This window comes from Peromyscus leucopus, chromosome 8b (assembly GCF_004664715.2).
Source record: "Peromyscus leucopus breed LL Stock chromosome 8b, UCI_PerLeu_2.1, whole genome shotgun sequence".
Lineage (NCBI taxonomy): Eukaryota > Metazoa > Chordata > Mammalia > Rodentia > Cricetidae > Peromyscus > Peromyscus leucopus.
This window is the reverse complement of record NC_051086.1, coordinates 55,939,441-55,967,060: the sequence shown is the minus strand read 5'-3', so window position 1 is coordinate 55,967,060 and position 27,620 is coordinate 55,939,441. Positions and strand designations below refer to the sequence as shown.

The 27,620-nt window shown below is 47.2% G+C and overlaps 1 protein-coding gene across 2 annotated transcripts; it reads left to right on the top strand.

Moving 5' to 3' along the window:
- The first annotated feature begins 960 nt into the window (after positions 1 to 960).
- Tekt1 (tektin 1) lies at positions 961 to 24,060 on the top strand. 2 transcript variants are annotated; one of them, XM_028888740.2, is made up of 8 exons: positions 968 to 1,261; positions 3,003 to 3,209; positions 7,856 to 8,021; positions 11,215 to 11,343; positions 11,700 to 11,843; positions 14,480 to 14,702; positions 22,802 to 22,998; positions 23,809 to 24,060. In XM_028888740.2, exons 2-8 carry the CDS (start codon positions 3,020 to 3,022, stop codon positions 24,017 to 24,019), a joined length of 1,260 nt encoding a protein of 419 aa, XP_028744573.1. In that variant the 5' UTR covers positions 968 to 1,261; positions 3,003 to 3,019; the 3' UTR covers positions 24,020 to 24,060. The 2 variants fall into 2 exon arrangements, with proteins under 2 accessions (XP_028744574.1, XP_028744573.1); XM_028888741.2 differs by lacking the exon at positions 11,700 to 11,843 and having other exon boundaries at positions 961 to 1,261.
- The last annotated feature ends 3,560 nt before the right edge of the window (positions 24,061 to 27,620 follow it).

Sequence of the window (27,620 nt, the reverse complement as noted above, 5' to 3'; positions counted from 1 at the left end):
GCGGCACCGTTCCACAGCCATGGCCCTGAGGTTTCTTATCACAAATCTGAGTTGGTCCCCCTGCTTCCTTTATCTCCTAACTTTCTGAGATTTTTTACCTTTGCTTTAGTATTTCTTCCCCCCAAAACGTGCAATGTTAGTACCAGCACATTCCCCAAAGTATTCTGCTCTCATATGTTTTGGCTAGGTATATAATTTCAGATTTCAAATAATATTTTCTCTAAAAAATTTTGAGGTCATTATTCTAAACACTGTTCTAAATTAACAACTTGTACTGGACATGAAAAGCTTGTTACCATTTCAAAAATCCCTTTCTGTATCTTTGAATTAAGACATTAAGAGTATACTTTTATGAAAGGTGAGTGCTAATTTCAAATAGGTCTTTCAGATTTGAGCCCTCAGTTTAAGGGTCTTTCTCTGGTGAGCTGATGACAGGTGTGAGCCGCCACACCCAGCTCGTCGCTACTTTTACGTTGTTTTTTAAATTTTATGCCTTTCTTCCATCTTACTCACCTTTGTGGTTGCTTTCTACCACACAGACAGCTCTAATTTCCCATTTCCAGTAGTAGTGCAAAGTCTTTTAAAATAAATGTGCTGCCTGTAAAATGAACGTGTTTGAAGGTGGTGCATGGCTGTGTTAAAACTCAAGACCGTGCCACTGAAAGGCTGACATTCCAAACCACACAGTTTCAAGATCACTTAGTAGTGCTGTCTTGACTGAGGAAAAGCTCATTTCTTGGTGAATTTTACGCCTTGGGGGAAGATACCTGACTGAAACCCCACTCTTGCCTATCCCTATCTGGAGCCACACGGGCACCGTGTGTGTCGCCAGGCTTGCAGGTCCCGCCTCCTCAAAGCTCCTTCCGGTCGTCTTGGAGCATTGACCACCCGCAGAGCCCAGTGTGTAGCTCGGTCCCGGGCCATCTGCAGCTGGAGCATCGCCAAGCCCAACCCCGCAGTACACCTGCAGAATCAGAGACTCTGGGACCAGGAACACCGAGTGACCCGGCCACCTGCTCGGTGTTTGACGTTTTCCCGGTAGGATCAAATTTCCGAGCATCCACCACCACAGCTTCAAGTTTGAGCGGGTCTCCCTTTCGCAAAGCGCACGGTCGCGCTTGCGCAGTCTTCCAACCAGGGAGCCTTCCGCGTCCGGTTGCCATAGAGACAGCAGTTTTTCCCTCCTGGTTCTTTCAGAGCCAGGATCTCCAGTTGGGGTAAGGAGATCCCCGGCTTAGATTGTGCTCTTTAAGGCATTGAGGTAAGTGAACCCCGATCCACTTCACTGACCCCTTCTCCCTACCCATAGCCATGTGTCTTTTGGGATCCGCTATCAGCCCTGATTTAGGTCCCCTCTCTGAGACTACTCGTGCTTGTCCAAAGTTAAATCTTAGGAAGCCACGCTGAGGCAGACTCGGGAGAGACTATAGGAGGAACTGGATTGGGGAGCTCAGGAGTGTCTGAGAGGGCTGCGTGGGCCCCGGTGCTCAGCCTAGTCAAGATCTGCTCTGACTCCATCCTTGGTTGTGAAGGCTTCAGCGGCCCCTAGGATAGACACTAGGGTTGTGGGGCCAAGAGGAGGAGCCCCTCAGGATTCAGCTTTGTCTGTGGAAGGCAGATACGATGGTTGTTCAGAGCCAGGGGGCCACATTTTCTTCTTTCCATGACTGCCCGCCCCACCAGCTGATTTCTCCTATGTTCCCCTTCATTTTAACATAGTTACAATGCCCAGATGTTGGCTTACAGATGTCACAGCTGTTTGTTCCTTAGAGAACATGTCTGAGTTCATGTATTTGGAAGAACACTGCTTGTCTTAGAGTTTCTATCTCTGTGATGAAACACCATGACCAAAAAGCAAGTTGGGGAGGAAAGTGTTTATTTATTTAGCTTATCCTTCCACATCACTGTTCATCATCAAAGGAAGTCAGGACAGGAACTCAAACATGGCAGAAACCTGGAGGCAGGAGCTGATGCAGAGCCCGTAGAAGGGTGTTGCTTACTGGCTTGCTTCCCATGGCTTGCTCAGCCTGCTTTCTTATAGAACCCAGGACCACCAGCCCAGGGATGGCACCACCTACCATGGGCTGGGCCCTGCCCCATCAATCACTAATTTAAGAAAATGTCCTACAGCTGGATCTTATGGGGACATTTTCTCTCTGTATCGTTCCAATTTTAGTATATGTGCTGCCGAAGCGAGCGCTGGGGACATTTTCTCAATGGAGGTTCCCTCCTTTCAGATAACTCTAGCTTGTGTCAAGTTGAAATAAGACTAGCCAGTACACTGCTCTGTGGTCCAGCAAGTCCTATGAAAACTCGTTGTTCTCCAAAAGACATACAGGAGAATATTAATAGCATTCTTGTTGATAGCCCTAAGTGAGAAGAGTCCACATATTCATAAGCAGTAGAAACAGGCTGATTTAGGCCGGGCAGTGGTGGCTCATGCCTTTAATCCCAGCACTCGGGAGGCAGAGCCAGGCAGATCTCTCTGAGTTCGAGGCCAACCTGGACTACCAAGTGAATTCCAGGAAAGGCACAAAGCTACACAGAGAAACCCTGTCTCGAAAAACCAAAAAAAAAAAAAAAAAAAAAAAAAAAAGAAAGAAAGAAACAGGATGATTTTTATATAGTCATTTGGCACACTACACAGCAGCGAGAATGGACGAGCTACATTATAAGCAGCCGGACCACTGTTATGGCCACAATGTCAAATAAAAGGCACCAGGCGCAAAAGGATACACTGTGTATGGTTCAAAACCAAAGGAACTCAGATGTAGCATAAAGGTCAAGTTAGTGGTCACCCTGTGTGTCTGGAGTGGCAACTAGGGACTAGAAAGGTTTGGCATGTTGGTAACATTGATTTCTTGATCTGGGAGCTGGCTACACAGATATGCTTGGTTCAGATTATGATTTGTGCAATTTCTGGTATGAGTGTCATGTTTTGATGATGGTGACGATAGTAGAAAAAAAAAACAGAAAATGCAAAATTGTCTGTGTTTGATCAGGACTTTGGATATCTCAAATGGCCAAGCTACTGCAATCTCCACCCAAGTTCCTTCCTGCAGAGTGGTATATTGCTAACAAAAGCCAATACCACCGAGCAGAGGCCCAAAGGTCCCGATCTGAACGCCTGGTGGCAGAGAGCCAGAGACTTGTGGATGAAATCGAGAAGACCACCAAGAAGTCTCAGAGTGATGTGAACAAGAAACTTGGTAAGACAATGTGCTTAGTATGTTTGTGACTTCATCCTGATGAGATCTCTGGGGGGCTAGCTCCAGTGCCATTGTTTGGTGTGGCAATGTGTCACTGTTCTGCTCTTGGCCCCCCTTAGTCTTTTCTCCTCTGCCCTCTCCTTCTTTTTAAAAAAGATTCATCTTTTATTCATCTTTCATCTGTTGTGTGTATGCCTGTGTGTCTGAGTTTATGTATACTGTGTGTGTGCAAGAACCCACAGAGGCCAGAAGAGGGCGTCAGACACCCAGGATCTGGAGTGACAAACAGTTGTGTGTTACCATGTGGTTGCTGGGAACTGAACCCAGGTCCTTTGCAAGAGCAGCCAGAGCTCTTAATTGCTGAGCTGTCTCTCCAGACCCAGCCCTTTCTGTACCGCTCTCCCCTATCACTCATTAGAAACTGCATCACAATCCTCTTTGTTTTACAAATAGAAATTGTCCCTACCAGAATTCTTTTGTGGAAGCCATACTGCTTGCCAAATATTTTCACCTACATTGCTTTAAGCACCCCAAAATAAATAGACCCCAAGATGAATGCAACAGTGTCCCTTAAAACTTGATTGTATGGCTCCTTAGTTTGCCGAGTGTATCCAGGCTATCCTTTCATTGACTTAATCCTCCCCCCCCCCATTAAATATGGCCAGTATTGTACTAAATGGTTCCAAGGATAAAGCTGATGAAGACACACTCATTCTAGTACAAAAGAGCAATAAAAAGACCACTAAAGTTATTCCGGACTAAGGCAATGGCAGCACACACTAATTAGTGACAATAATTTATGGATGAATTTTAACAACAGAAGCCAAGGATAAGCCGACAAGGCAGGATGTGGGAGTTGATGCACAGAGTACTGAAGTGGGAGCAGCGAATGCCAGGCGAGTGAGCCGAAGCTGCGGCAAGCCTGAGGGACCTTGAATTTGGACGGCTCTGTCCAGCGAGTAGCCCATGAGAAATCAGGAGGAAGTGAGAGGAATCGGGGAGTCATTGCATGTTGCGGTGGGAGCAGCTGTGTGGATGGGGTTGGTCAGAGAACGTGCTGAGGGAGAAAAAAGGGGAAGGGGACAGAGAGGGTCAAGGGCGGGAACACGAGGATGAGGCGTGGAGGTCGTGGAATTCAGGAAGTGAGGGTGTTGTGGGTGAGGATGCCTTCCATTGAATGGTGCTTGTCTAAGCCTAGAGGAGGTTGAAAGGCAGGTGGAAAATGGATTTGAACTGGTGACTTCAAGATCGCTAGTGGCTTCTGAGGTCTAGGAGGGCAGTGAAAGATGCACAGGATGGAGGCCAGCTTCAGAGCCAGGAGGCTTCAGTTTATGTAACGGATGCAGGCCCTCTATAAAACTCCAGCCAAAGGTTCTTGAAAGCTTTGCCCCCAGGACAAAGTGGGATGAAGCCGCAGCAGAAAGTGATGGACAGTCAGTGCTGGAAACGGGAAAGCAAAAAGCAGCCACACACACAGGGACTATGGATGGTTGGGGAGGGTTGAGGACACTGGATTAATTGATTCATGGTGTAGAAACCTTGACATATGCAAAGCTGGATGCATCCAGCTCCTGCTGAGGCTGGAGATTCAAGACAGAGCTGGGAACACAATGTTGAAAATCTTTAGAAAGAGCCCCTTCTCCGTTCCAGCTTGCCCTCACGCCAGCAGAGCGCCTGAAATCAAAGGACTCAGTGAAGGGCTGGTTTACAGGACACTGGTAGCCTGGCTTCAACATGTCCCCCCACCTGACAAGGGATTTCTGTGGAGAAATTAACTACCTTGAAAAAGAAGGCTCTGCAGATAAGCGTTTTCAGAGAGTCTCCAGGGAAATGCCTGGGGCCCTGCTTCATGGCTCTGTTCAAAAAGCATTCTTGTGGGCAAGCATTGTCCTCACAGACAGGGCTTCCAAGCAGCATTTCAGCACGACATCTGTCACATACCTAAAGAAGATTTCCAGCCTGGGGCGCGTTCGTGCGCGCGCGCGCGCGCGCACGCACACACACACACACACGCACACGCACACGCACACGCACACGCACACGCACACACAAACATGGACACTCTGGAGGCGGTACTTCGTTCAAGCAGTGAACAGATCCTCCAGACCCCTGATATTCTGCAGCAGCCTTGGAAAAGAGACATCGAGGGAACAGAGAGCCTTGGAAATGAAAAACAGGAAAGCAGAAGAATTTTAAACATCCAGAGAAGCTTTAAAAGATAAAATTGAATAATTCTCCAAGAATAACTAAAAAGGAGAAAGGGGGGAAAAGATAGCAAAGTGGAGGCCCAGTCTGGGAGGCTCAGTGATCAACGGGGACTCTGGAGTGCCAATGGAGACGATAGAGATGAGAAGGAATTATCCATGAACAATTATATATATGTTTGAGGAAATTGATGTCTGTTATTTGGCACAGGAAGATTGGTACCGGTGTGAGGTTTCAAGGCACCAGGAGAAAGAGACATAAAGTTCACGTACAAAGAATCCTCTGGGGTCAGAATCATTTCATTCTTGTCTACAAAAGCCTGAAAACTAGAAGGAGGCAGAGAGACACCAGAAATCTGAGTGAAAAGGGTTTACATACTACAAGCCAGTACACAGCGGAGCACCATACAATGCAATAGCCGCGGTAGAAGAAAGGGGTGCCTGGTCTTTCAGCTTTTCAAAGGTTTCAGCTCCTACACATGCATGTCTTAGGAAGTTCCTGGAGGGTGTGCTTCTGTGTGTTGAAGGGGTGAATTCAAGGAGGAAGAAACACAACTCAGGAAATGGGACTCCAGTACCTAAGAAATACACAGGGGGTTCCTGGAAGCAAGACCAAAGGGTGATGGGCTGATGCAGTGGTGCAGAGCAGGTCACTTGGTCACAGCAGGAGAAAGGGCCCTGTGAGTGATGTTCCCAGAAAGGAACCATCATCAGTTCCCTAAGTACTAGACTAGCTGGGGTTGATTGACAGGAAACTAACAGTTCTGTCTGAAAGTTTGAGGAAGCATTAGTAATTAATTTAAAAAAAAGTGAAGGGATTACTTAAAAAAAGATTTTATTTTTATGTGTGTCTATATGTCTGGGTATGCACACGTGAGTGCAGATGCCTGTGGAGACCAGAAGAGGGCAGTAGATCCTCTGAACTGGAGTTACAGGCCGTTTTGAGCCACCTAATGCCAGTTCTGGGAGCTGAATTCTGGTTCTTTGCAAGAGTAGTGCTGAGCCATCTCTCCAGCCCCTGAAGTGGTTGCTATAGTAACCATCTTACACTCTGCATGTTTCCTATAACTCATCCTCTCTGAGAAAGAAGTCATCTGGGCTGGGGAGATGGATTATTGTGTAAGACTGCTTCCTGTGCGAGCATGAAGACATGAGTTCAGATCCCCAGCACCCACATAAAAAGCATGCTTTTAATTCCAGCACTCGGGAGGCAGAGTCAGGCGGATCTCTGTGAGTTCAAGGCCAGCCTGGGCACACACACACACACACACACACACACACACACACACACACACACACAAGTTATCAGCTAGGGGGCGTGCTGCATACCTGTTTTTCCAGCACTTATAGGCCTAGGCAAGAGGAAGGAAAGGTCAAAGGCAACTTGGGCTACATAGCAAGAGTGTATCATGAATAAATAAATATATATAAACAAATGGGTTATTAAAAATAGAGATTAGTCGAAGAATTAGGGTTTTTAGAGTGTTAAGTATTATGTTGAGTGTAAGAAGAAATATCTTGCCTCCCCTTTGCTAATAAACATGTGTTTGTTTATTTTTGATGTATGTCTTTTTAGACATGTCTTTGCTAATAAACATGTTTGTTCATTATGTTGTCCAGACATGGTTTTGCATTTACTGTGTAGCAGAGAGAGAGTGACCTTGAATTTCTGATTCTCCTGCCTCCAGCTCCCACGTACTGGGGTCGCAGCCTTGTGCTACCATGCCCAGTCTGTGTAGGTGCTGGAAATTGAACCCAGGACCTCCTGCGCGTTAGACCAGCTCTTTACCAACTGAGCTACATTGCTCACCATTACTGATCAGCACGTATAAAGATGTCAAAAGGACTGGGGGTGGTGAAGTACATCTTTAATCCCGATACATAGGAGGCAGAGGCAGGTGGATTTCTTTGAGTTCCAGGCCACCCTGGTCTACAGAGTGAATCCCAGGCCAGCCAGGGCTACATAGTTAAACCCTGTTCCAGGAAACAAAAACAAAAAAAAACAAAAGATGATGGGGGTGTCCCTAGAAGTCCAGCTCTAAGAAAAGAGAAAATCTTGAGCTGGGTGGTGGTGGCGCATGCCTTTAATTCCAGCACTTGGGAGGCAGATCTGGATCTGCCTGGATCTCTGTGAGTTCGAGGCCAGCCTGGTCTCCAAAGTGAGTTCCAGGAAAGGCACAAAGCTACACAGAGAAACCCTGTCTGGAAAAACAAACAAACAAAAAACAAAAAAAAAAAAAAAAAAAAAAAAAAAAGAAAAAAGAAAAGAGAAAATCTCAGGTAGTGTTATGAAAGTCTCCACAAGGCGTCTAGGGTAGGGGTGGGGCTGGGTGAACAAGCGAGAGGTCTGGGTTCCATCGCCAGCACCACAGCAAACGTGCACACACACGGTTGGCTCCACCAAGAGCCGGCACACTCAGGCGTGACTTCTGTGTGCCTCAGAGCAGAGACAGGAGGAGGTCAAGTTCTGGAAGAAGGAGTTAGATGACAAGCTTGAACAGCTCGTGCACCAGACAGATGATCTGCTCATCTACAAGATTCGCCTGGAGAAATCCCTGGAGAGCTTTAAGGAGCCCCTGCACATCACAGAGCGGTGCCTGGCCTACAGGTTAGTCACCTGATGCAGGGCACTCGGCGCCAGGTAGCCAAGGCCGACTGTGCTAGACAGTGGGTGGAGCAGGCAAACCGGCAGGCAGGCGTTCTGTGGGAGCTGAGATGGAGCCTGTCTTGCCCATGGTGTCTGTGGAGGGAACACCACATGTGGTTCATGCCAAACTCTGCTGTCCTCTAACTAAAAATATAGGTGAGTGTCAAAGAATTACAGAAACGCCGGGCGGTGGCGGCGCACGCCTTTAATCCCAGCACTCAGGAGGCAGAGGCAGGAGGATCTCTGTGAGTTTGAGGCCAACCTGTCTCACAGAATTCCAGGAAAGGCACAAAGCTACACAGAGAAAAACCTTGTCTCGAAAAACCAAAAAAAAGAAAAGAATTACAAAAACCACATACTTAATCTTAAAATAGTTTCTCTTTCTGTCACCTAAGAATGTTTTGAGATTTATTTTTATTGTGTATGTGTGTGTGTGTGTGTGTTTTACCTGCATGTATGTCTGTGTACCAGGTGTGTGCAGTGTCAGAAGAGTCCAGAAGAGGGTGCTAGATCCCCTTGGAACCAGAGTTACACACATTTTTAGCCATCATGTAGGTGCTGGGAATTGAACCCAGGTTCTATGGAAAAGCAGTCAGTGCTCTTAACTGCTGAGCCATCTCACTAGGTCCCTTTCCCATGACTTTTAAGTGTTTAAAAATGACCAGTGTAGGGCTGGAGCTATGGCGCAGCAGTTAAGAGCACTGGCTGCTCTTCCAGAGGTCCTGAGTTCAATTCCCAGCACTCACATGATGGCTCACAACCATCTCTAGTGGGATCTGATGCCTTCTTCTGGTATAAAGACAACAGAGCACACATATACATAAAATAAATAAATAAACATTTGAAAAAAATGGCCAGTGTATATTGCTATGGTGTGCTATAGTATTATAGTCCCAGGTTTTTTGTGTTTTGTTGCCTTAAGAACTTGAGTTTTAATCCCTAGGCTACCTCATGATTTGAGATGGCAACCTAAGCTCCAGACAGTCTGTTTTTCCAGCAAGTAGGAGTAAGTAGAGTTTGGCATTCGCCATTTCTCTGTACTTGTGTCCCATTGGCCAGAACATAACCACACAACTGGACCATGGGAAATGGTTGTCTTCAGTTGGGGCAGCCAGGTGCTCCGCTAAAGTATCAGGGGTTCCATCTCCAGGGAAGAGGGTGAGAAAGACACCCTCATAGCTGCTGGGAGGCACAAGCCTGCTGGGATGCACAGGGCACCCTGCTGTCTAGAAAGTACATGGGCACACTTCTGGTGATCTGTAAATCCAGGAATAGGATTATTCTCTTATTTTCTTAGGCAATGCCAATTTCTAAACCTGTTTCCTAGTCTAGTTGGAGAGTTATGATGAACTGATGAGTCTGTGTTTTTGTTTGTTTGTTTGTTTTGGCAGGCTCTCATTTTGTAGCCCAGGCCGGCCTAGGACAACTCACATGCAACTTAGAAAAGTCTAGAACTCCACATCTCCAGTGTTGTCTCACTATGCCTGGCTCTCATTGGTGGTTTGCTCTAGCAGAGGCCCTTCCCACCCAGCATATTGTCCATACCGACTTTTTTCATTTTCATTTTTGACATGTGTAGCATGTGTAGCTCAGGCGGGCCTCACGTTCACTATGTAGCTGAGGATGATGTTGTATTCTCTTGCCCACACCTTCTCAGCGCTGGGGTTACCAGCAAGTAGCATTTATCTAGTTTACATGAACTAGCCATCCAGCGCAGTACTTCATGAGCACCAGGGCAAGTGTTCTACGGTATCCCCAGCCCCATACTGACACTGGAGTGAACGTGACCAAATCTTGAGCCTTACAGGTCACTCCAAGCTTCAAACCTTGTAGTTACAGCCCTGAGTCCCAACAGCTTCAAGGTAGAGTTCAACGTCCTTAGCTTAGCGGACTTTGTCATAACTGGGCCCCAGTGAATTCTCCAGGCCCGGAAAGAGAGGAACTTGGGAGCGCTGAGGCCTCTGCAGGTTCCCAAATACACGGTGCTCTTTCTCAGTAGAAGCTCGGTTCCCCCATGACCTTAGCCCTGACCTTGTGGAGCAAGCAGTCAGTGGCTCCCAGATGGATTTAGAGGGCATGCAAAGGCAAGGGTGGGCAGTGATGCCCCACCCTCAGCAGGCTCCTAAGCCCAAGGCTAACTATAAATGCAGAGGGTGCTGAATTAGTGAGCACTTTTAGGTACCAGGGGCAGGAACACTGCTTTCTATCAGGTCCATTCCTTGGCACACCCTATGAAGTACTTACTAATAGTTATCCCCACTTACAGAAGGGGACGTCAAGACACAAATGTTACATAATACACCTCAGGCTCCACAGCACGTGGCTAGGGGATTCCCCTAACCCAAGTATTACCAAGCAGAGTTGAAATAAAGTGCCCAGCGTGGGGTGGTTTTGGGGAGTGGTGTATCGTGGTGCTTCTGATTAGAAGCACATGTGATGCTCAGCATGTGGCATTGGGTGAGTTCCTTCACTCCTCTGAGACTCAGTTGTCCCATTCGTATTTTAAAAGGTTGAGTGGAAGGGCTGGGGGTGTAGTTCAGTGGTAGCACAGTATGGCTAGTATGCTCCAGGGCCTGGGTTCCATTAAGAGGGAATTAAACCGATCGAGAGGGAATATTTACATCAAAACAGAAGAAAACAGCCCAGTGTGTGTCACATAGCCAGGGCTCAGTGGTGGAACACCAGTATTGATATTACTGGTTACTAACACTATAGCAGAACCTTTTTTTTCTTTCTGGATTCAATTTCTTGTCTAAAAACAAGACTAGGACCAAGGAAAGACACACCTGTCTTTGAAATTCTAGGTCAAAAGAGAGTTGTTTGCAATGAGTACGTAGGAAGGAGAAGACTTCAGAGCAGATGGCCAGATTGAGCAGGAAGTGGCAGCAAGCAGGGGTCTCGGTGCTCAAGGGCTGAGGCAGGAGGATCAGGAGACCAGCCTGGGATACGTAGGGAGACCCTGTCTTAAAAGCCAACCAACCAGGCAGCCAGCAAGCCAGCAAACAAAAATCAGCAAATCCAAGGGTCCGGGTGGGGGTAGTGGGGCACGGTCGTTCATGTGGGGTTTTCAGGCCAGGTTTCTGCACGCGTTTTGGATATTTTGAAGAGGCACAGGCACAAAGTAGTGTCCCACGCTCCTGCCCCTCCCCACCAGGGAGAAGCGAGTGGGCATCGATCTGGTGCAAGATGTCGTGGAGCAGGAGCTGCTGAAGGAGGCCGAGATCATCCGCGGCGTCATGGCCCTGCTGAAGCGCACGCTGGAGGAGACGACGGAGCAGATCAGGTACCGCGGACCCTACCCGAGTTCGGGGGAACCGGTGTGTCGCACCCCACAGACGGTTTGCACCCCAAAGTAGAACGCTAGCGTGGAGTCTGGGTTCCTGCCTCCCCCGACTGGCGCCCCCTGGTGGCGGGAGGATTGTGGCGGCATCTCACCAGGGTGACTCACTGGGGTCCTTTGTGGTCTGGCTGACCAAGCATCAAATGGCACGTGTGCGCATTGGGGACGTGGAAGTGGGGCGCAAGGAGAGGCCATGCTGAAAGAAGCCAGTTTTAGCTTCGTTTTCCAGGGCTTCCCGTGATCCTGCAGCTGTCACGGCCCTTCCCAAGGGAGAAACCCAGTTTACCTTCTTCCTTCAGGCTGAACCGCTCTGCCAAGTACAATTTGGAAAAGGATTTGAAGGATAAGTTTGTGGCTCTAACTATCGACGACATCTGCTTCTCACTCAACAATAACTCACCAAATATCAAATATTCTGAGAATGTTGTGAGAATCGAGCCCAAGTGAGTGGGGCCCTGCGGCTGGTATAAGTGATGCTGGGAATACCCAGGTCCTCTCAGTCTGACAGGGCCAGGGGATGCCTCCTGTAGCCCCCTGGAGCTGGGAGGCTTGGGCCAAGGTATCTGCTGAGCAGTTTTATCCTGCCCCTGCCCAGAACCTTCTCTCACTTTAAGAAAGACTGGTACAGCATGTCCAAAGACTTATAATGTATTCCTGTTGTTGGTTGTTTTTGTTCTTTTCGGGGGCCCAGCACCCAGCTCCCGAGTAAATCACACATGAGGCTTATTCTTATAAATGTCCAGCCTTAGCTTGGCTTGTTTCTTGCCAGCTTTTCTTAACTTTAAATTAGCCTGTCTACCTTTTGCCTTTGGGCTTCTACCTTTCTCTGTTTCTGTATACCTTTCATTGTATATTTCTCCGTGGCTTGCTGTGTGGCTGGCCCTTGATGTCTTCCTCCTTCCTCTCTTGTTACTCTCAGATTTCTCCTTCTATTAGTTCTCTCTGCCTGCCAGCCCCACCTATCCTTTCTCCTGCCTCGCTGTTGGCTGTTCAGCTCTTCATTAGACCATCAGGTGTTTTAGACAGGCACAGTAACACAGCTTCACAGAGTTAAACAAATGCAACATAAACAAAAGTAGCACACCTTACAATAATATTCCCCAACATACTCCTTCATCTATTTATAGTTTAACAAGTGGAAAATTATAAAAAAAAAACCTATAGTAATGGGTGAATAATAACTTCCCACATCAGTCCTTTTCCAAGATTACCGCAGAAACACATGCACATCCAACACTCAGGCCCATTTTGTTTAGTTTGCAAAAACTGTGTGTGTCTTTTATGTAATATCTAATTTGCATTTTAAAAAACTATGTGTGTGGATGGCTGGGTACACCTGTGCCCAAGTGGAGGTCAGAGGACAACTTATGGGAATTGGTTCTTTCCTTCTATCTGTGGGTCTCAGGGACCCCACTCAGGTCGGTAGACTTGGTGGCAGGCTGTTTTGCCTGTTGAGCTAGCTTACTGGACCCTTACCTTAACTTGTAATAAGTATTATATTGTAGAGCTAACTCATTCATATTTGATTTTTTTATTAAATATACACACAGAGTACATACAGCAAACACTTAATACAAAATTGAATGATTATCATTGTATCAGTATCTTTTTAATGTATAAAAAAATAGAAAGATAAAGTGCCTCCAGATGTAGCTTCTCAGAATAATAAATGTTTAGTATCTCATGATCTTGGGTAGGTTGAGAGGTCAGACACCACTTAACTGGTGGCTGGGCTCAAGGTGTCCTTAGGCGAAAGTCCAGCTAGAGACTGGGGCTGCACCCATCTGAAGGCTGGACAGGGGAGGGATTGGCTTCCAAGGTGACTCATGTGATGATGTGGGCCTCAGCTCCTGGCTTTGTGAACTTCTCCAAGGACAGTTCATGACATGGAAGCTGGCGTCTCCCATCTCAAGTGATGGAAGAGAAAGAGAGGCAAGGGGTGGGAGGGGGAGGGTCTAAGAAATCCGTGGCGCTTTTTAATATCCCAGCCTCAGAACTGGCATCTCATCTTTGGACTTGAGAGAAACAAGTTGGCAAATTTGTTCTCATCCTTAAGGCAAGGGAGACAGGGACCTCTGGGGAATGTCTCCAGTCACCAAGTGGAGAATCCTCAGGCAGTCCACTGGGATGCAGGGAAATAACACCTGCCACCCTGTTACCATAGAAACCTTTTTGGCCCACCCTCCTCTTCTTCCTCTCTCCTTCTGAACCGATTAACGCTGGCCTCAAACTTGAGATCCCCCTGCCTCAGCCTCCCTCAGTTTCCTTCTGCCTAATACTTTTTTTCTACTTCCACAAAGTAGACACTCTCTTGACTTCTTCTAATAGAGTTGTTGTTTGCCTGCTTTTTTTGCTAAATAACATCACACATTCTGTGGTGTGTGCTTATGAATAACAGTTTTTAGGAAACCAGAGAGATGGCTTAGTAGTTAAGAGTGCTTACCACTCTCACAGAGAACTCAGGTTCTATTCCCAGCACCCACATGGTGGCTCATCACCATCTGCAACTCCAGTTCCAGGGGATCTGGTGCCCTCTCCTTGCCTCTGTGGGGACCAGGCATGCATGTGGTGCAGACATATACGCAGGCAAAATACTCATACACATAAAATAAAAGTAAACCTTCAGATAACATTTACTAAAATACTTATCAAGGTTACTAACAGTTCCTCATCAAACTAGCGACCTGTTCACCTCCTGGCTTCCCCTCACTCAGTGTGCTAGGTTCTAACTATTGTTGCTCTTATATTTTGTGTTGAAGCTCAATGTCTCCAGCTCTGTGATCTCGACTCAGTTCATTCATTTCTCTGAGCTTGTTTTCTCCTCTCTGAAGCTGGGGTCATAAAAGCAGCTTAGTAGGCTTCCTGGGGATGAAATGAGGTGACGTCTTTAGGTGCCAGCTCAGTGTCTGGCACCGACATGGGAGGCTTCCAAAGATACCGCCGTTGGCGGACTGTCATTGGCTCTGCCCAGTGGTGGAAAAACATCCTGGGTACTTGTGGGGTGGAGGTAGCCTAGTTTCCAGTAATTCTCAGGAGTTGCCCCTGCTGCCCCAGCCCGAGCGAGGAACTTGTGTTGCAGCTCCGTGAGTCTGGAGGACTGGCTGGACTTCTCTAATGCCAACGTGGAGAGGGCGGACAAGCAGTGGAACAACTCCATAACGCTGAAGACTCTGGTGGACCGCATCCTGTCCCAGACGGCCAATGACCTGCGCAGACAGTGCGATGTGGTAGACACGGCCTTCGTAAACGGGCTGAAGGAGACCAAGGATGCCAGGAACAAACTGGCTGATCATCTGGCCAAGGTGGGGTCCCTGGGGACATGCTGGATTCATGAGGCCTTCTCATGGAAGCATAAATGTCTGTGTGTGCTGAACCTCTGTTGACACTCGCTCTGCCGATTGGCAAGGAGACAGAGCCCAGAAGCAGGAGAATGGAGGCTGGGATCTGGGCACAGCCTTAGATCCTCCTTATATAATGTGCAGAGAAGGGTCCTGAACTCATGTGTACTCAAGTACCCAGTTTCTCCAAATCTAGCTCCAATTCCCTGGTCAACTGTTCCTGCTAGTTGCTCAGAGTTATATTGGCAAATGGCTTCTAGGAGTCAACAGTAAAATGTCTCTGAGGCGTAGAACTTGCAGATTCCCACGGTGTAAATATTCCCACCATGGTCCGTTTCAGACTCCCCATTTAACAAAGAGCTGGCAGAGTCACTGAGAATTTAACTGTCAGAGCCCACAGGATCCAGCTCCCACACACCTTCCTTGCTTCAGGACCTGTGTCCTGACCACACATGGTCAGTCTGAGCTCAGAGACATGGAGTAGAGTCTAGTGGGAATGGGCTTTACCTTGAACTTAAAAGATGGAGACCCTAGAATCTGGCAACAGTGAGCTGAAGGACTTAAGCAGATCCTTCTAGCTCTCTGCACCCCTTAGCCAAGCTGTAACATGGGGGTCACGCCAGGGCTTCTGCAGCTGAGAGAAGCCGAGGCTTCAGAGCAACCATGGAAGGGTGAGGTGAGGTGGGATGCAATGCAAGCCACGTTCCTCACCTGTGTCTTCTAGGAGCTCCTTCTAAGACAGTAAAAAGAAGTAGGTGAAACTGATTTTTATAACATTTCACTTAACTTCCAATATAAAAATTATTTTAGCACATCATCAGGTGCTTTGTATTTTTATGATTAACTCTTTGGGGCTGGGGAGGTGGCTAATTAGGTAGAGTGCTTGATGTGCAAGCATATGGGAGTGCCTGAGTTTGGATCCCCAGCCCCCACGTTAAAGGCGGCACGGAGGCACACACCGTGGTGGATGCTAGTGCTGGGGCGGGGAGACCCAGAGCTCGAGGGCTTGCTGGCCAGCTAGTCTAGCTGGAGCGGTGAGGTCCAGATTCACTGAGAGACCCTGTTTCAAGAAAGAAGGTGGAGAGCAATAGGGGAAGACGTCCAGCATCGACTTCTGGCCTCCACACATGCACACATGCACACATGGGCATGCGCACCTGCATACACATGCCTAACACACACAGAAGAATAAACGAGCATGGACTTTGAGTGACTCTGGGGTCCCACATTCGCATTTGGAAGTCTTGGACTTAGGTCCCATGAGGAAGGGGCCCATGTGACCTTCATTTGCCAGAGGCCTCCCTGGTCAGGAAGGGACTTCACAGGCTGAAAGGACAACATTCAGCTCTTATTTTGTTTACAATGAGACAACAGCAAAGCATGTTTAATCCTTTGAAAGATTTACAATTAAGTAATAGTATTTAAAATAATCAAATGTATAGGTTGGCAAATATTTTTCTATAAAAGATCAAATAGTAAATATTGTAAGCATTATGGGCCAAGAGGCATCATTGACAGAAATTCAGTAGTAACAGTAATCACAGTGATGGGGTGTAGTTTTTAAACAATGGTCTACTTATAAGAAGAGAGGGATTCTGTTGGGAGGAGATAGCATCTTGCTTTGTTCTGATGCAAAGTTAGCGTTTCCTAGGAAATCCCTTGCAAAGCATTCCCTTGCCAATGCTGATCTGTAACGAGCTGTTACATAATTCATCTAAAAATATCGTTTCATTCAGATCCGTACTGCCAGATGATGTCAAAACGTCTGAGCAAATGATTTTAATTGGCTCTGTTCATTTCTTGGGGGACGCTGGTGGATTTCTGTCAGCTGCTTCCCCTGATACTTGCCTTTTAGCATGTAAATCCCTCAAGGCTGAGGGTGAGGTCACTGCTCCTTCACCACGCTGTTAAGTGAACTCTGAAATGTGAGCAATTCCTTTGGCTTTGAGGTCAGAACCCACTGCTGGGAGTTGGAAAATGTCATTGCAAATCTATGCAGGAAAGGAAATTTTCCTTCCTGCTTTAACTTTGATAGCAAGGAGGTGTGGAGAGCAGCTTGACACCAGGTGCCCGAGAGGTGACTGCGTCCTAAGCTGTGTCCCTCGGGGCTGTCTGGCTTCAAAATTTTAGGTCAGGTTCAAGGAGGACTGTTTTTGAGGCTGTATGGAAAGCTAATTTCCAAAAGCATCCAGCATTTGTTAGCAATGGTTGAGGGTTCTTCTTCTTATTCAGGAAAATTCCGATCTTAGCCCCAGGCTAAAATAAACCTTAGAAAATGTAAGCATGGTGAAGTCACTGAACGTGGAGCCGTGGAGCATACAGAACCACTGAGCCGCTGTTTCTAAAGAAGTGGCGTGTCAGTCAAATCCGAGAGCTAATGACGTTCACTGTTGACCAAGCTAGCGCAGCAGCACATGACAGAGCCAAATATTTATGCAAAGTACATTTAAAAATTACTGTGTGTATAGCTGTGTGTAGCATATGTGTGCTTGTGTGTGTGTGTGCGCGCGCGCGCGCGTATGTGGAGGCCAGAGGTTGACTTTGAGTGTCTTCTTCCATCCCTTTCTACTTAACTTTTTGAGCCCGAGTCTCTCACAGATCCCACTGACTAGCAGGCTCTGGGGATCCTCTTGTCTCAGTGCTGGGGCTGCATGTGCGCTGGCCACACCCGGCTTTTACAAAGGTGGACGACGGGGCTCTGAACTCAGTTCCTCGTGCGGGTGTGTAGGCACTTCATCTGAGCCAGCCGTCTCCCCAGCCTCGACAAAGCACTTCTTGATGACTAGTCCAGGGACTAACCAGAGGCTTTCGATAACTCGCGTCCTCACAGGCTCTGTAAACTTGTTCGGCCCAGCCCATTTCTGCTCAACACGTATTAGGATCACGACATCTCGGCATATTCTACTTTAGGTTGTGTTGATAGGAATTTCTGAAGTGTGTGTGTGTGTGAATGTGTGCACAAGTGTGTGTGTGTGTACATGAGTGTGCACCAGTGTGTGTGTGAGTGTATGTGTGTGTGTTTATGTGTCCAGAGGTTAATGACAGATGCCTCCCTCTATTACTCTTCCCCTTATGTGTTTTTTAAATTAAATTAATTTTTAAAAAAATTCATCTATTATTTTACATCTGGTCTCTTACTGACTGCACCTTGAACTTGCCAATTTGGCCAGACTGGCTGGATGGCCAGTGAGATCCAGGGAACTTCCAGTCTCTGTGACCATTCCCCAGTATTGGGGTTATAGAAGAGCGCCACTGCGCCCAGCTTTTATGTGGGTGCTGTGGATCTGACTTCGGGTCTCCTGCTTGCCAGCAAGCGCCTTATCATGGAGCCTTGGCACATTTTCCCATCTTTTTGGAAATAGTCATATCGTGTAGAGTACTCATAGAGGCTAACTCTTCAGTCACATCCAACACAGCATTGACACTTCTCCAATAAGCAATATTGAACAGTATTAGACCACCTGACAACTCATTACAAGAAAAAGAAAACCATGTGAAATTGACTATTTGTTATACAAAAAAAAAAAAAAAAAAGGAGTATTGATTTTACTCTGGTCCCTGGTCTCTTTTTCAAAAAACTGCTTTGCATAATGAACAATCTTGAACAAATTTCTGTTCTCTGGACGCGTTTCCTTGAGCTGCTGCCGTCAACCATGATGCAGTTAGCTGGGAACGAAACAAAATCCGAGCCCTTGACTGCAGCCTCCTTTTCACTTTGAGACACTGCAAAGGACGAGATTTTCGGTTGGTTTGTTTGTTTGTTTTTCCCGATCGTTGCTTTCCTGGGAGTTGAGAACACTGTGACTGATGCAATGGCTAACGATGCCGGTGTACAGGGTCGCCATCCTGCGTCACTGCGTAACAGATGCATTGGTCCGACTCCTAACCCATAAACAAGCTCCACTGGGCCTGCAGCAGGCAACACTCGGGTTTCTTGTTTTAACACGATGTGTACACAGCGGGCCTTAGTGTGAAACCCATTCTCCAAGAGGTAAGTCCTCTAGCAGGCGTTCCCTCGGGACCCTCACAGAAGGCATGGGTGGAAGTGGGCAGCCCCCTGCCCTCTGCCTTCATGGGTGGACACAGCAGCAGGGCGCTGTCTCAGAGCAGAGAGTGCTGCCTCTGCAGACACGGTACCTGCCAACCGTGAGAAATCAACTCTTGTTTCTTATCTGCTCCCCAGCTCTAGGTATTTTGAAATACCAACAGGAAGGGGCTGAGACACTGGTAATGAAACAATGAAATAAGATGTCACTGGTGAGGGGGTGGCTGGGAAACCATGGAGCTGTAACTGCCTGGCTGTGATTGACAGTGCCCTGGGCAACAGTGCAATGCAATGAGAGCATCACACACAGTCTGTCAACACCCCTTGACTCTGTCCTTGTTCAAAAGTGGCCATAAATAAACCAACAAGCAACGACTGTGTCTCAATCGGACTTTATATAGGGACGCTAAGGACGGCGCTTTCTATAATTTACCTGGCACAAGGTATTCTGCTTTGGATTTTTTTTCAGTCCATTAAAATATAAAGCATTTCATAGAATGCAAGTTCATCATGAGCTATAGGAGGAAAGATTTCAGAACATCTATCTGATAAATCAAAGAGGGGTCTGGGCAGACACCCCACTAATAACTCTCTCCTGGTGTGACTAAGCACACACAAAGACGCTCATCCTCTTACGGCATCAAGAATATCAGATTAAAACAATGAGAAAACCCCATGTGCCTGCAGGAAATCCAAGACGACAGTATCAGATACTGGTGAGGTTGTCGGCCCAAGCCTCTCTCTTACTCATGGCCTGTGGGAATGCAAAATGGCCTGGTTCCTCACAAAACTCTTCACCCCTTTACACGTTCAGTCTCATTCCTTGATATTTGCCCCAGTGAGATGAGCGCTTCTGTCCACGTAGCTGGTATCTATGTGGTAACTACTTGGCAGAAGGAATAATTGTCACGAACGAGTTTATATTCTCTGGACATACTTGCTATAGTCAAGTGATTTAATTAGTTGGTGAATGACTTTCCTTGCTCAGCTCTCATTCCTGGAGACTTAATTTGCTTGCAGCCTCATTTTCAGTTTTTGTCTCAAAATAAAAAAAAAATATACACATATATATACATATATATATATTTAAAAATATGCAATTATATAATTGATTTAGCCGCAATCTTAAAATGAAATTTTAACATTTTATTTACTTATCATTTACTCACTTTGTGTGTGTGTGTGTGTGTGTGTGTGTGTGTGTGTGTGTGTGTGTGTGTGCGCGTGCGCGCATGGAGGCCAGAGGATGAGATGTGGGAAGCCAGTTCTCTCCTGATTTTCTCTGGAAATTGAACTCATGTTGTCAGGCTTGACTGCAAACATTTCACCCCCTGAGCTGCCTCACTGGCACTGAAATTCTATTTTGGAGACAATATTAGGACATTTAAGAGAACATATGACTCACCTTTTTTTACTAATTAGATGGAGAAGGTTTCTCTTATTACGATATTTGAAGTATCAAAATATGCATCAGTTTATAAATGCAGCTGTAAATAGAAAAAGGGTTTTAGCTAAGTTTGAAGTCAAAGAAACTATTAATCACAACCAAGTAAAAGGGATTAACATTTGCTAAGTTCAAAATAATCATTTATCTATTTTATGTGTATGAGTATCTTGCCTGCATATATGTTTATACTTAGTGCCCACAGACGCCAGAAGAGGGCATCGAATCTCTAGGAACTGGAGTTACAGAGGTTGTAAATGGTCATGTGGGTGCCAGGAACTGAATCTAGGTCCTTTGAGAGAGTAGCAAGTCCTCTTAATCGCTGAGCTACCCTCACATTTGCTAAATTTCAAATAGTATAGTATCTTATTTTTTTTTTTTTTTTTTTTTTTTTTTTTGGTTTTTTTGAACTTTTCTTTAGCTTTGCGCTTCTGACTATTGTAGCCAGCTGCTCAACTCACAGAATCGCCTGGCTTGCTCCGATGCTGGATAAAGCGTCGCACACTCCCGTTAGAAATCCTTTTTAAAGATGGCTTTTATTTTTACTTATGAGCATGTGTGCCCCATGCACGTGAGTTCCTTGAGGAGGCCGGAAGAGGGCATTGGACCAACTGGAGCTGGATTCTCAGGGTTGTGAGCCATCCGATGTGGGAGCTGGGAATCGACTCCAGTCCTCTGTGGAACCAGCAAGTGCTCTTAACCACTCAGCCACCTCTCTGGCCCTGAACTTAGGGAGAGTTAAGCAGTTTAAGAAAACCTAAGTACTGTGTACGGAATTCGTCTGAGTTCTAATCTTTGTAAGTTGGCCTTTAAAACACAGATGAGTGGGAATCAGAAGGGTAGGCAGCCACGATAGTAAGGGACCATGGGAATCAGAAGGGTAGGCAGCCATGGATAGGGTAGGAGACGAAGTAAGGGACTGTGCTCTTGGTGTGATAAACATACTGTGGATGTGCTACATGAAAAGCAGAATCCTTTTATGTTAGACACGTAGACTCAAATATTTGACACGGAAATGACATAATATCCAAGGTCTACTTTAAAATAATTAGGTTGCAGCCGGGTGGTGGTGGTGTCGTCGTCGTCGTCGTCGTCGTCGTCGTCGTCGTCGTCGTCGCACGCCTTTAATCCCAACACTCGGGAGGCAGAGGCAGGTGGGTCTCTGAGTTTGAGACCAGCCTGGGCTACAGAGTGAGTTCCAGGACAGCCAGGGATACACAGAGAAACCCTGTCTCAGAAAAAGCAAAGTAAAAACAAATAGAATAAAATAAAACAAGTAGGCTGATGGGTAGGGGTGGATAGAGAGACATGTGGATGAAATAAGATTGGGTATCTTTTTTGGTCGGTTTTTGTTTTTTGAGACAGGGTCTTGCTGTGTAGTCCTGGCTGTCCTGAAACTTACTACATAGACCAGTCTGGCCTCGAACTCACAGAGATCTGCCTGCCTCTGCCTCCTGAATGCTGGGATTAAAGGCATGTACTATCATGCTGAGCTAGGCTATCTATAGCCTGCCTGTCTATCTATATCTATCTATCTATCTATCTATCTATCTATCTATCTATCTATCTATCTATCTATCTATCATCTATCTATCATCTATCTATCATCTATCTATCTATCTATCTATCTATAGATGTAAAAGAGGTTCATTAGCCTGCCTACCCTTCAGTATGTGTGGAATTTTTCATGATGCAAAGTTGAAAAAAAAAAAAAAAACTCAAGGAGAAAATTTTTTTTGGCAGTGTTAGGGATTGAACCCAGGGCCTGTGCATGGCAGGCAAGTCTTCTGTACCGGTCTATACTCATAACCCTAATGAAATTCTAATTTAAGAAAACAGAATAATGTACAAGTTTCTTTCGGTGCACAAAGCCAATCTCAAAAATATTCGTATAGGCACGGGGGAGATGAACTTTGTAACCGTGTAGGCAAGAGGCCCTGAGCGTGTGTTCATAACTGAATGAATAAGCTACCTTTCTGTTGCTGTCATAAAAACACCCCTACAAAAGCAACTCAGGGAAGAAAAGTGTTTATTGTTGCTTGCAGTTTTAGAGGGGTGGAGGGTAGAGCCCTCTTGTCAGGGAAGTCTTGGCTTGATGACAAGATCAGGAGACTCATGGCTTACAACTTCATCCACACACAGGAAGGAGAAAGAAAGCAGGAAGTGAGGTGAGACCATAAACCCTCAAAAGCTGCCTCTAGCAAGGCTCTACCTATCAAAAGTTTCATAACTACCCAAACACTACCACCAGCCAGGGACCAAATGTTCACATACACGAGTCTATGAGGGACATTTCTCATTCAATGGCCAAGCCTTTGCTGAGGGCGTTCTCTGGGGAACTCACACCGTCTGTGTGGGTGAACCGGTAACGGGGGCCAGTCAGATGCACTTGGTGCCTGGGGTTCCACAGTTGGACGAGTATCTCTGCTTTGGAGACACGTGATCAGACTCTCTAGGGTTCTGCTTAGGTGGGAACGTGAGGTCGGGTCTTCTTAATGTGCGTGGTCACGACAGCTCTGTCGTGTCTTGATTTCCAAGGGGCACAGCCTCATCCACTCCAATCCTTTCCGTCAGGTTATGGAAGAGATTGCTTCCCAGGAGAAAAACATTGCCGTTCTTGAGAATGCCATCTTGGACCAAGAAGGGCCGGCTAAGGTAGCGCACACGCGCCTGGAAACCAGGACGCACCGGCCTAACGTGGAGCTGTGTCGCGATGTCGCTCAGTATCGGCTGATCAAGGAGATTCAGGAGATCAACCATAATGTTGCCAGGTGGGCCAGCCCCTGCTGGGATCTGACGTCAGACTGCGTTGTAAACTGCAGGGAGGGGCCCGGCTGAGGGTGCTGCTGGCTCTCTATGGTTGGAAGGATGCCCTTCCTAGACACCAGGTCGGATAACTCCAGCCAAAGCTGCTCTTATCCGTGAAGCAGATCTCAACACCAAGCCATTTTGTAAAAAAGTCCAAATCCGGATGTTTAGATAAATAGCTGCCGTTTTAAACATTAGCTTTTCTTTTTTTTTTTCTCCTTTTTTTTGGGGGGGGGGGGTTGAGACAGGGTTTCTCTGCGTAGCTTTGCGCCTTTCCTGGATCTCACTCTGTAGCTCAGGCTGGCCTCAAACTCACAGAGATCTGCCTGGCTCTGCCTCCTGAGTGCTGGGATTAAAGGCGTGCGCCGCCGCCACCCGGCACATTGGCTTTTCTTTTCCAGTGGTGAAAATAAAGCCCAGGGCCTTGCGCTCGCTATGCCAGAACTCTTACCACCGAACAGCGTCCCCCAACTCTTGTTTAGAGACCAGTTTTTGCTAAGTAGTTCGGGCTAGTCTCGAACTTTCTACGAAGCCTAGGCTGGTTTTTAAGTCATCATCCATCCCTTGAGTGCTGGGTTTACAGGTGTATACCACTACATCCAGCAACTATGTGTCATAAGCCTGCCTGTGGCCACCAGCCAGAAAGCACTCCCTTGAGAAACAAGCAAGGGGATGAGCACTGTCAACTGAGCATCCAAGCACATCCCCCTGTGCCCCCCGGGAAAAAGCGGTGCAGAACTAGTGATGATTCCCACGTTCCTCTCTTCTCCCAGGTTAAAGGAGACCTTGGCTCAGGCTCAGATGGAGCTGAAGGCACTGTACCGCAGGCAGCTGGCTCTGCAGGAGGAGATCCAGGTTAAGGAGAACACCATCTACATCGACGAGGTGCTGTGTATGTCGATGAGGAAGTCCATCCCGCCTCGAGATGGCGATGACCACGGGTCCTGGGAGGGGGGCATCCGAGCAGAGGCCATCTGCTGTTAGGTGCCGTTCAGATCCTCATTAAACCACATCTTACAACAACAGTCGCGAAGAACTCTCACTTCAGGTGGGCAGAACTTTGGGCAGCCTGCCACAGCCTCTTGGGCAGGACATCTCAGGCTCTCCAGGGTCTGCAACTTGGGGACAAGGTTCTGCTCTACCGCGGCTGTCCATGAGGTGAACATTTCATAATTCAATGCTGTGTATCAGCACCAGCCATGGGGATCTCACAGGACTTGGGGCCAGGGGAGAGAGCCATTAGATCCGTTTGACTCACACGCGCAGGCTGGGGTTTCTATCCAAGGCATGCCCTTCTTTCTCTTAGAATGGGATGCAAACATTTCTCAGGGGTTCCACATCCATTTATCCTAGGAAGCAATGTGAAGACTACTGGCTTAGATGCTCCCTCCCACCTCCTGGCAGTTCATCAAAAGTCTATACAAATGTCACAGAAACAGGTGAAGGAGAAGGTGGTTAGGGCTCCCTTCTCCCAGTAAGTAGAAGACAGGCTAAGGCCAAGGGGATTCTCAATTGTCTAAAGTTCAGTCTGGGGGCAGGGAGGGGTAGTGGTGAGCACAATCGCCGATGCCTGTGGTTGTGAGGGCAGAGAGGAAATGTCCTTGGCTCAAGGGCTAGGGGAAGTTCCCCAGGGTAGCAGTGGTGATGTGTGTTTGCTGTAGGGCCGTGGGATTCCTACACTAGAGCTGCAGTTTCTGATGGACAGCTGGGAAAGAGCAGCCGGGGCTGGGTTGGGAAGGCAGGTCCCTGTCCAGCCTGCATCCTTCAGCGCCCCCATGTGGTGGCAAGAAGTTTTACTCTTTTATTTTTTCCTCCCTGAAAGGAAACTCATAGTTTTGTGTTCGATTCTAGATTATTTAGTACTCACTGTATGTTTTTTGTTTTGTTACGTTTTTCATTTTAAAAATGAGTAGCAGTAAAGAAAACGAAAACCCTAATTTATGCTACAGATTCGAATCTCTTAGCAGTGGTTAAGAGTATAGTTGTCTGGGGGCAGGCAAGATGGCTCTGGCAGGGTAAAGGCACTTGTGGCCAAGCCTGAAGACCTGAGTTTGATACCCGGGACCCTCATGGTGGGAGAAGAGAACTGACTAGCACAAGTCTTCTAGCTTCCATTCTTGCTCCATGGCATCCTTGTACCACTCCACCCAAGCAGTGGGTATAGTTGTAATAAAAAAACAATTCGGCCAGGCGGCGGCGGCGCACGCCTTTAATCCCAGCACTCGGGAGGCAGAACCAAGAGGATCTCTGTGAGTTCGAGGCCAGTCTGGTCTACAGAGCGAGATCCAGGAAAGGTGCAAAGCTACACAGAGAAAACCTGTCTCGAAAAACCAAAACAACCAAAAACCAAAACAAAACAAAAAAAACAAATCCAAAAACAAAAAACCACAAATAAACAAAGAAACCAACAAAACAAAACAAATTATTTTAGAGAATAGGTGTTGGGAGGGGGAGGGCTAGGGAGATTGCTCAGTGGGTAAAGTGTGAGTACAAGGACCTGAATTTGGATCCCCAACACCCATGTTAAACAAACAAACAAAAGCCAGACACGGCAGTGTGTGTGTCTATAATCCCAGTGCTGGAAGACGGAGACAGGGAATTCTGGGCCTGACTGGGGAGCCAGTCTAGCTATATCCATGAACTCCAGGTTCTCTCTCTCTCCCCCCACCCATCCACCCACCCACACCCCTCAAACGTCTGACTCTGGAGGGATATCTCAGTAGTGGAGCTCTTGTTTAACACACATGAATCCGTGTCATTCACTCAAACTTGCATGCATGCATATACACATGTGAGTTCCGGAGTCAGGCATCCCTGACTGAAGGTCTCCTATGGTGGATGGAATGAGACAGCGTGTGTACAGGGCCCCATGTCCAGCCTGTCTCAGAAGGAATCGGACTCTCAGTAACTACAACCATTTGGACCACCACTCTTAGGCTGTCACAATTCCAACTGCACAGAAATAGTCTCAACTTTTAAAAGGATCATTTTCTTCCCGATGGTGTGTTGCATCCATGTCCCACATTGCTGCATTCTTACTGCAATGATTATACACCTCTTAAAAGTTCTGATTAAGGTGCTTTCCACATGGTCACCAATTCTTTTCCAATGAGCCCTGTGCCTGTAGACAGTGGCCTCTCCTGAGACTCAGCAGCTCAGGAGCAGGTCTGTGCGGCTGCCAAGGGAAGCTGCTCACTCATTCATGCACCTGTCAACTAGGAAGGACTCACCTTCTCAGTGCCCTTCCCCACAGTGGGCTGCCTCGGCCCTCCGTGGTGACTTTCGGTATCCTGACACCTACTGGACAGCAGGCGGTGAGCACGCAGCACCAGCCAGAAAACCAGGAGACCTGGATTCCAGTCCTGATTTTGCCACGAATGTCTCTCTCCCTCTTAGGGCCACCTGTAGAATGAGATGATTGGGGTAGACAGTCTACAGCCCTTCCCATTTCTGATATCTCCCAAATCTGGTGTCCCGGGGCACGAGGCCATCTCAGGCTATGGGCCTAACTCCCAGGAGTTAAGGAGTATTTGTTCTCTGCTAGCAGCAAGTGCCTGAGCTGAGATGGAAAAACCCTTTCTGAAGCCTAGTGCCTGTCTTGTGTTCTGTGACTCAACCACTCAGGGTCTGAGCACCACCCTTCAAAGCACCTTTTCACACCCCTGAGGAAGGTGTGAACTCCCTGCCCTAGGGGCCAGTGGGAAGTTTGTGGGTGCCCTGCTGGTCTGACAAAAATATCTCCTTTCCCAGCTCGGAGGGCAGACTTCAGAATTTCTGCCGGTTCAACATCGGGATGGGGCCTGACACAGCCAGCAACGTGGTAGAAAAAACATTCCTGAGCACACGGCTCCCAAGCTCAGAATTTGTTAGTGCCAGACGCCACATCAGGGACAACTCAGAGAGGATCCATCGGCCAGCCTGCGGAGGACCCAGAGCAAGTGTCACAGCTTCCTGGGCCTCAGTTTCCCCATCTATAAAATAAGCCTGTTCTTGCCAGGTGCAGTGGGATACATCTTGTGAGGTAGAGGCAGGAGGTTCAGGAGTCCACAGCTAGTCTAGGATAGGGAGTGAGTCTAAGGCCAGCCTGGGCTACATAGTGAGACACCGTATAAACAAATGAGCAAGAATTTTATTCATAGGCAATAAAAATTATTCTTAAATGCCACCCTTCAAATCAGGGGTCATTTAAACTTGAACCTTTGTTAAGAGAACTGAAGTTGGACTTGTCCGTAATCAACATGAAATACAGTGTTCAAGTTTCACTTTTCAGTGGTTCAGTTAGCAGGGGCAGGGTAGGAATGGGCGCTTTGGGAGGTAACAGGGTTGAGCTGACATCACGAAGGCAGAGATTTGCTGCATGAAACTTAAGTGTCCTGAGAGCGTGCTGCCCTGTGTGGACATCCCCTAGGAACCGGAAATGGGCTTTCATCATAGGCCACATCACTGGCTCCTCAGTCTTGCACTTCACATTTGCCCAAAGTGGGAGACATAAATGCTTATTCTTAATTTTTATTTTTGTTGTTTTTGGTTTCTTAAGACAGGGTTTCTCTGCATAGCCCCGGCTGTCCTGGAACTCACGGAATGG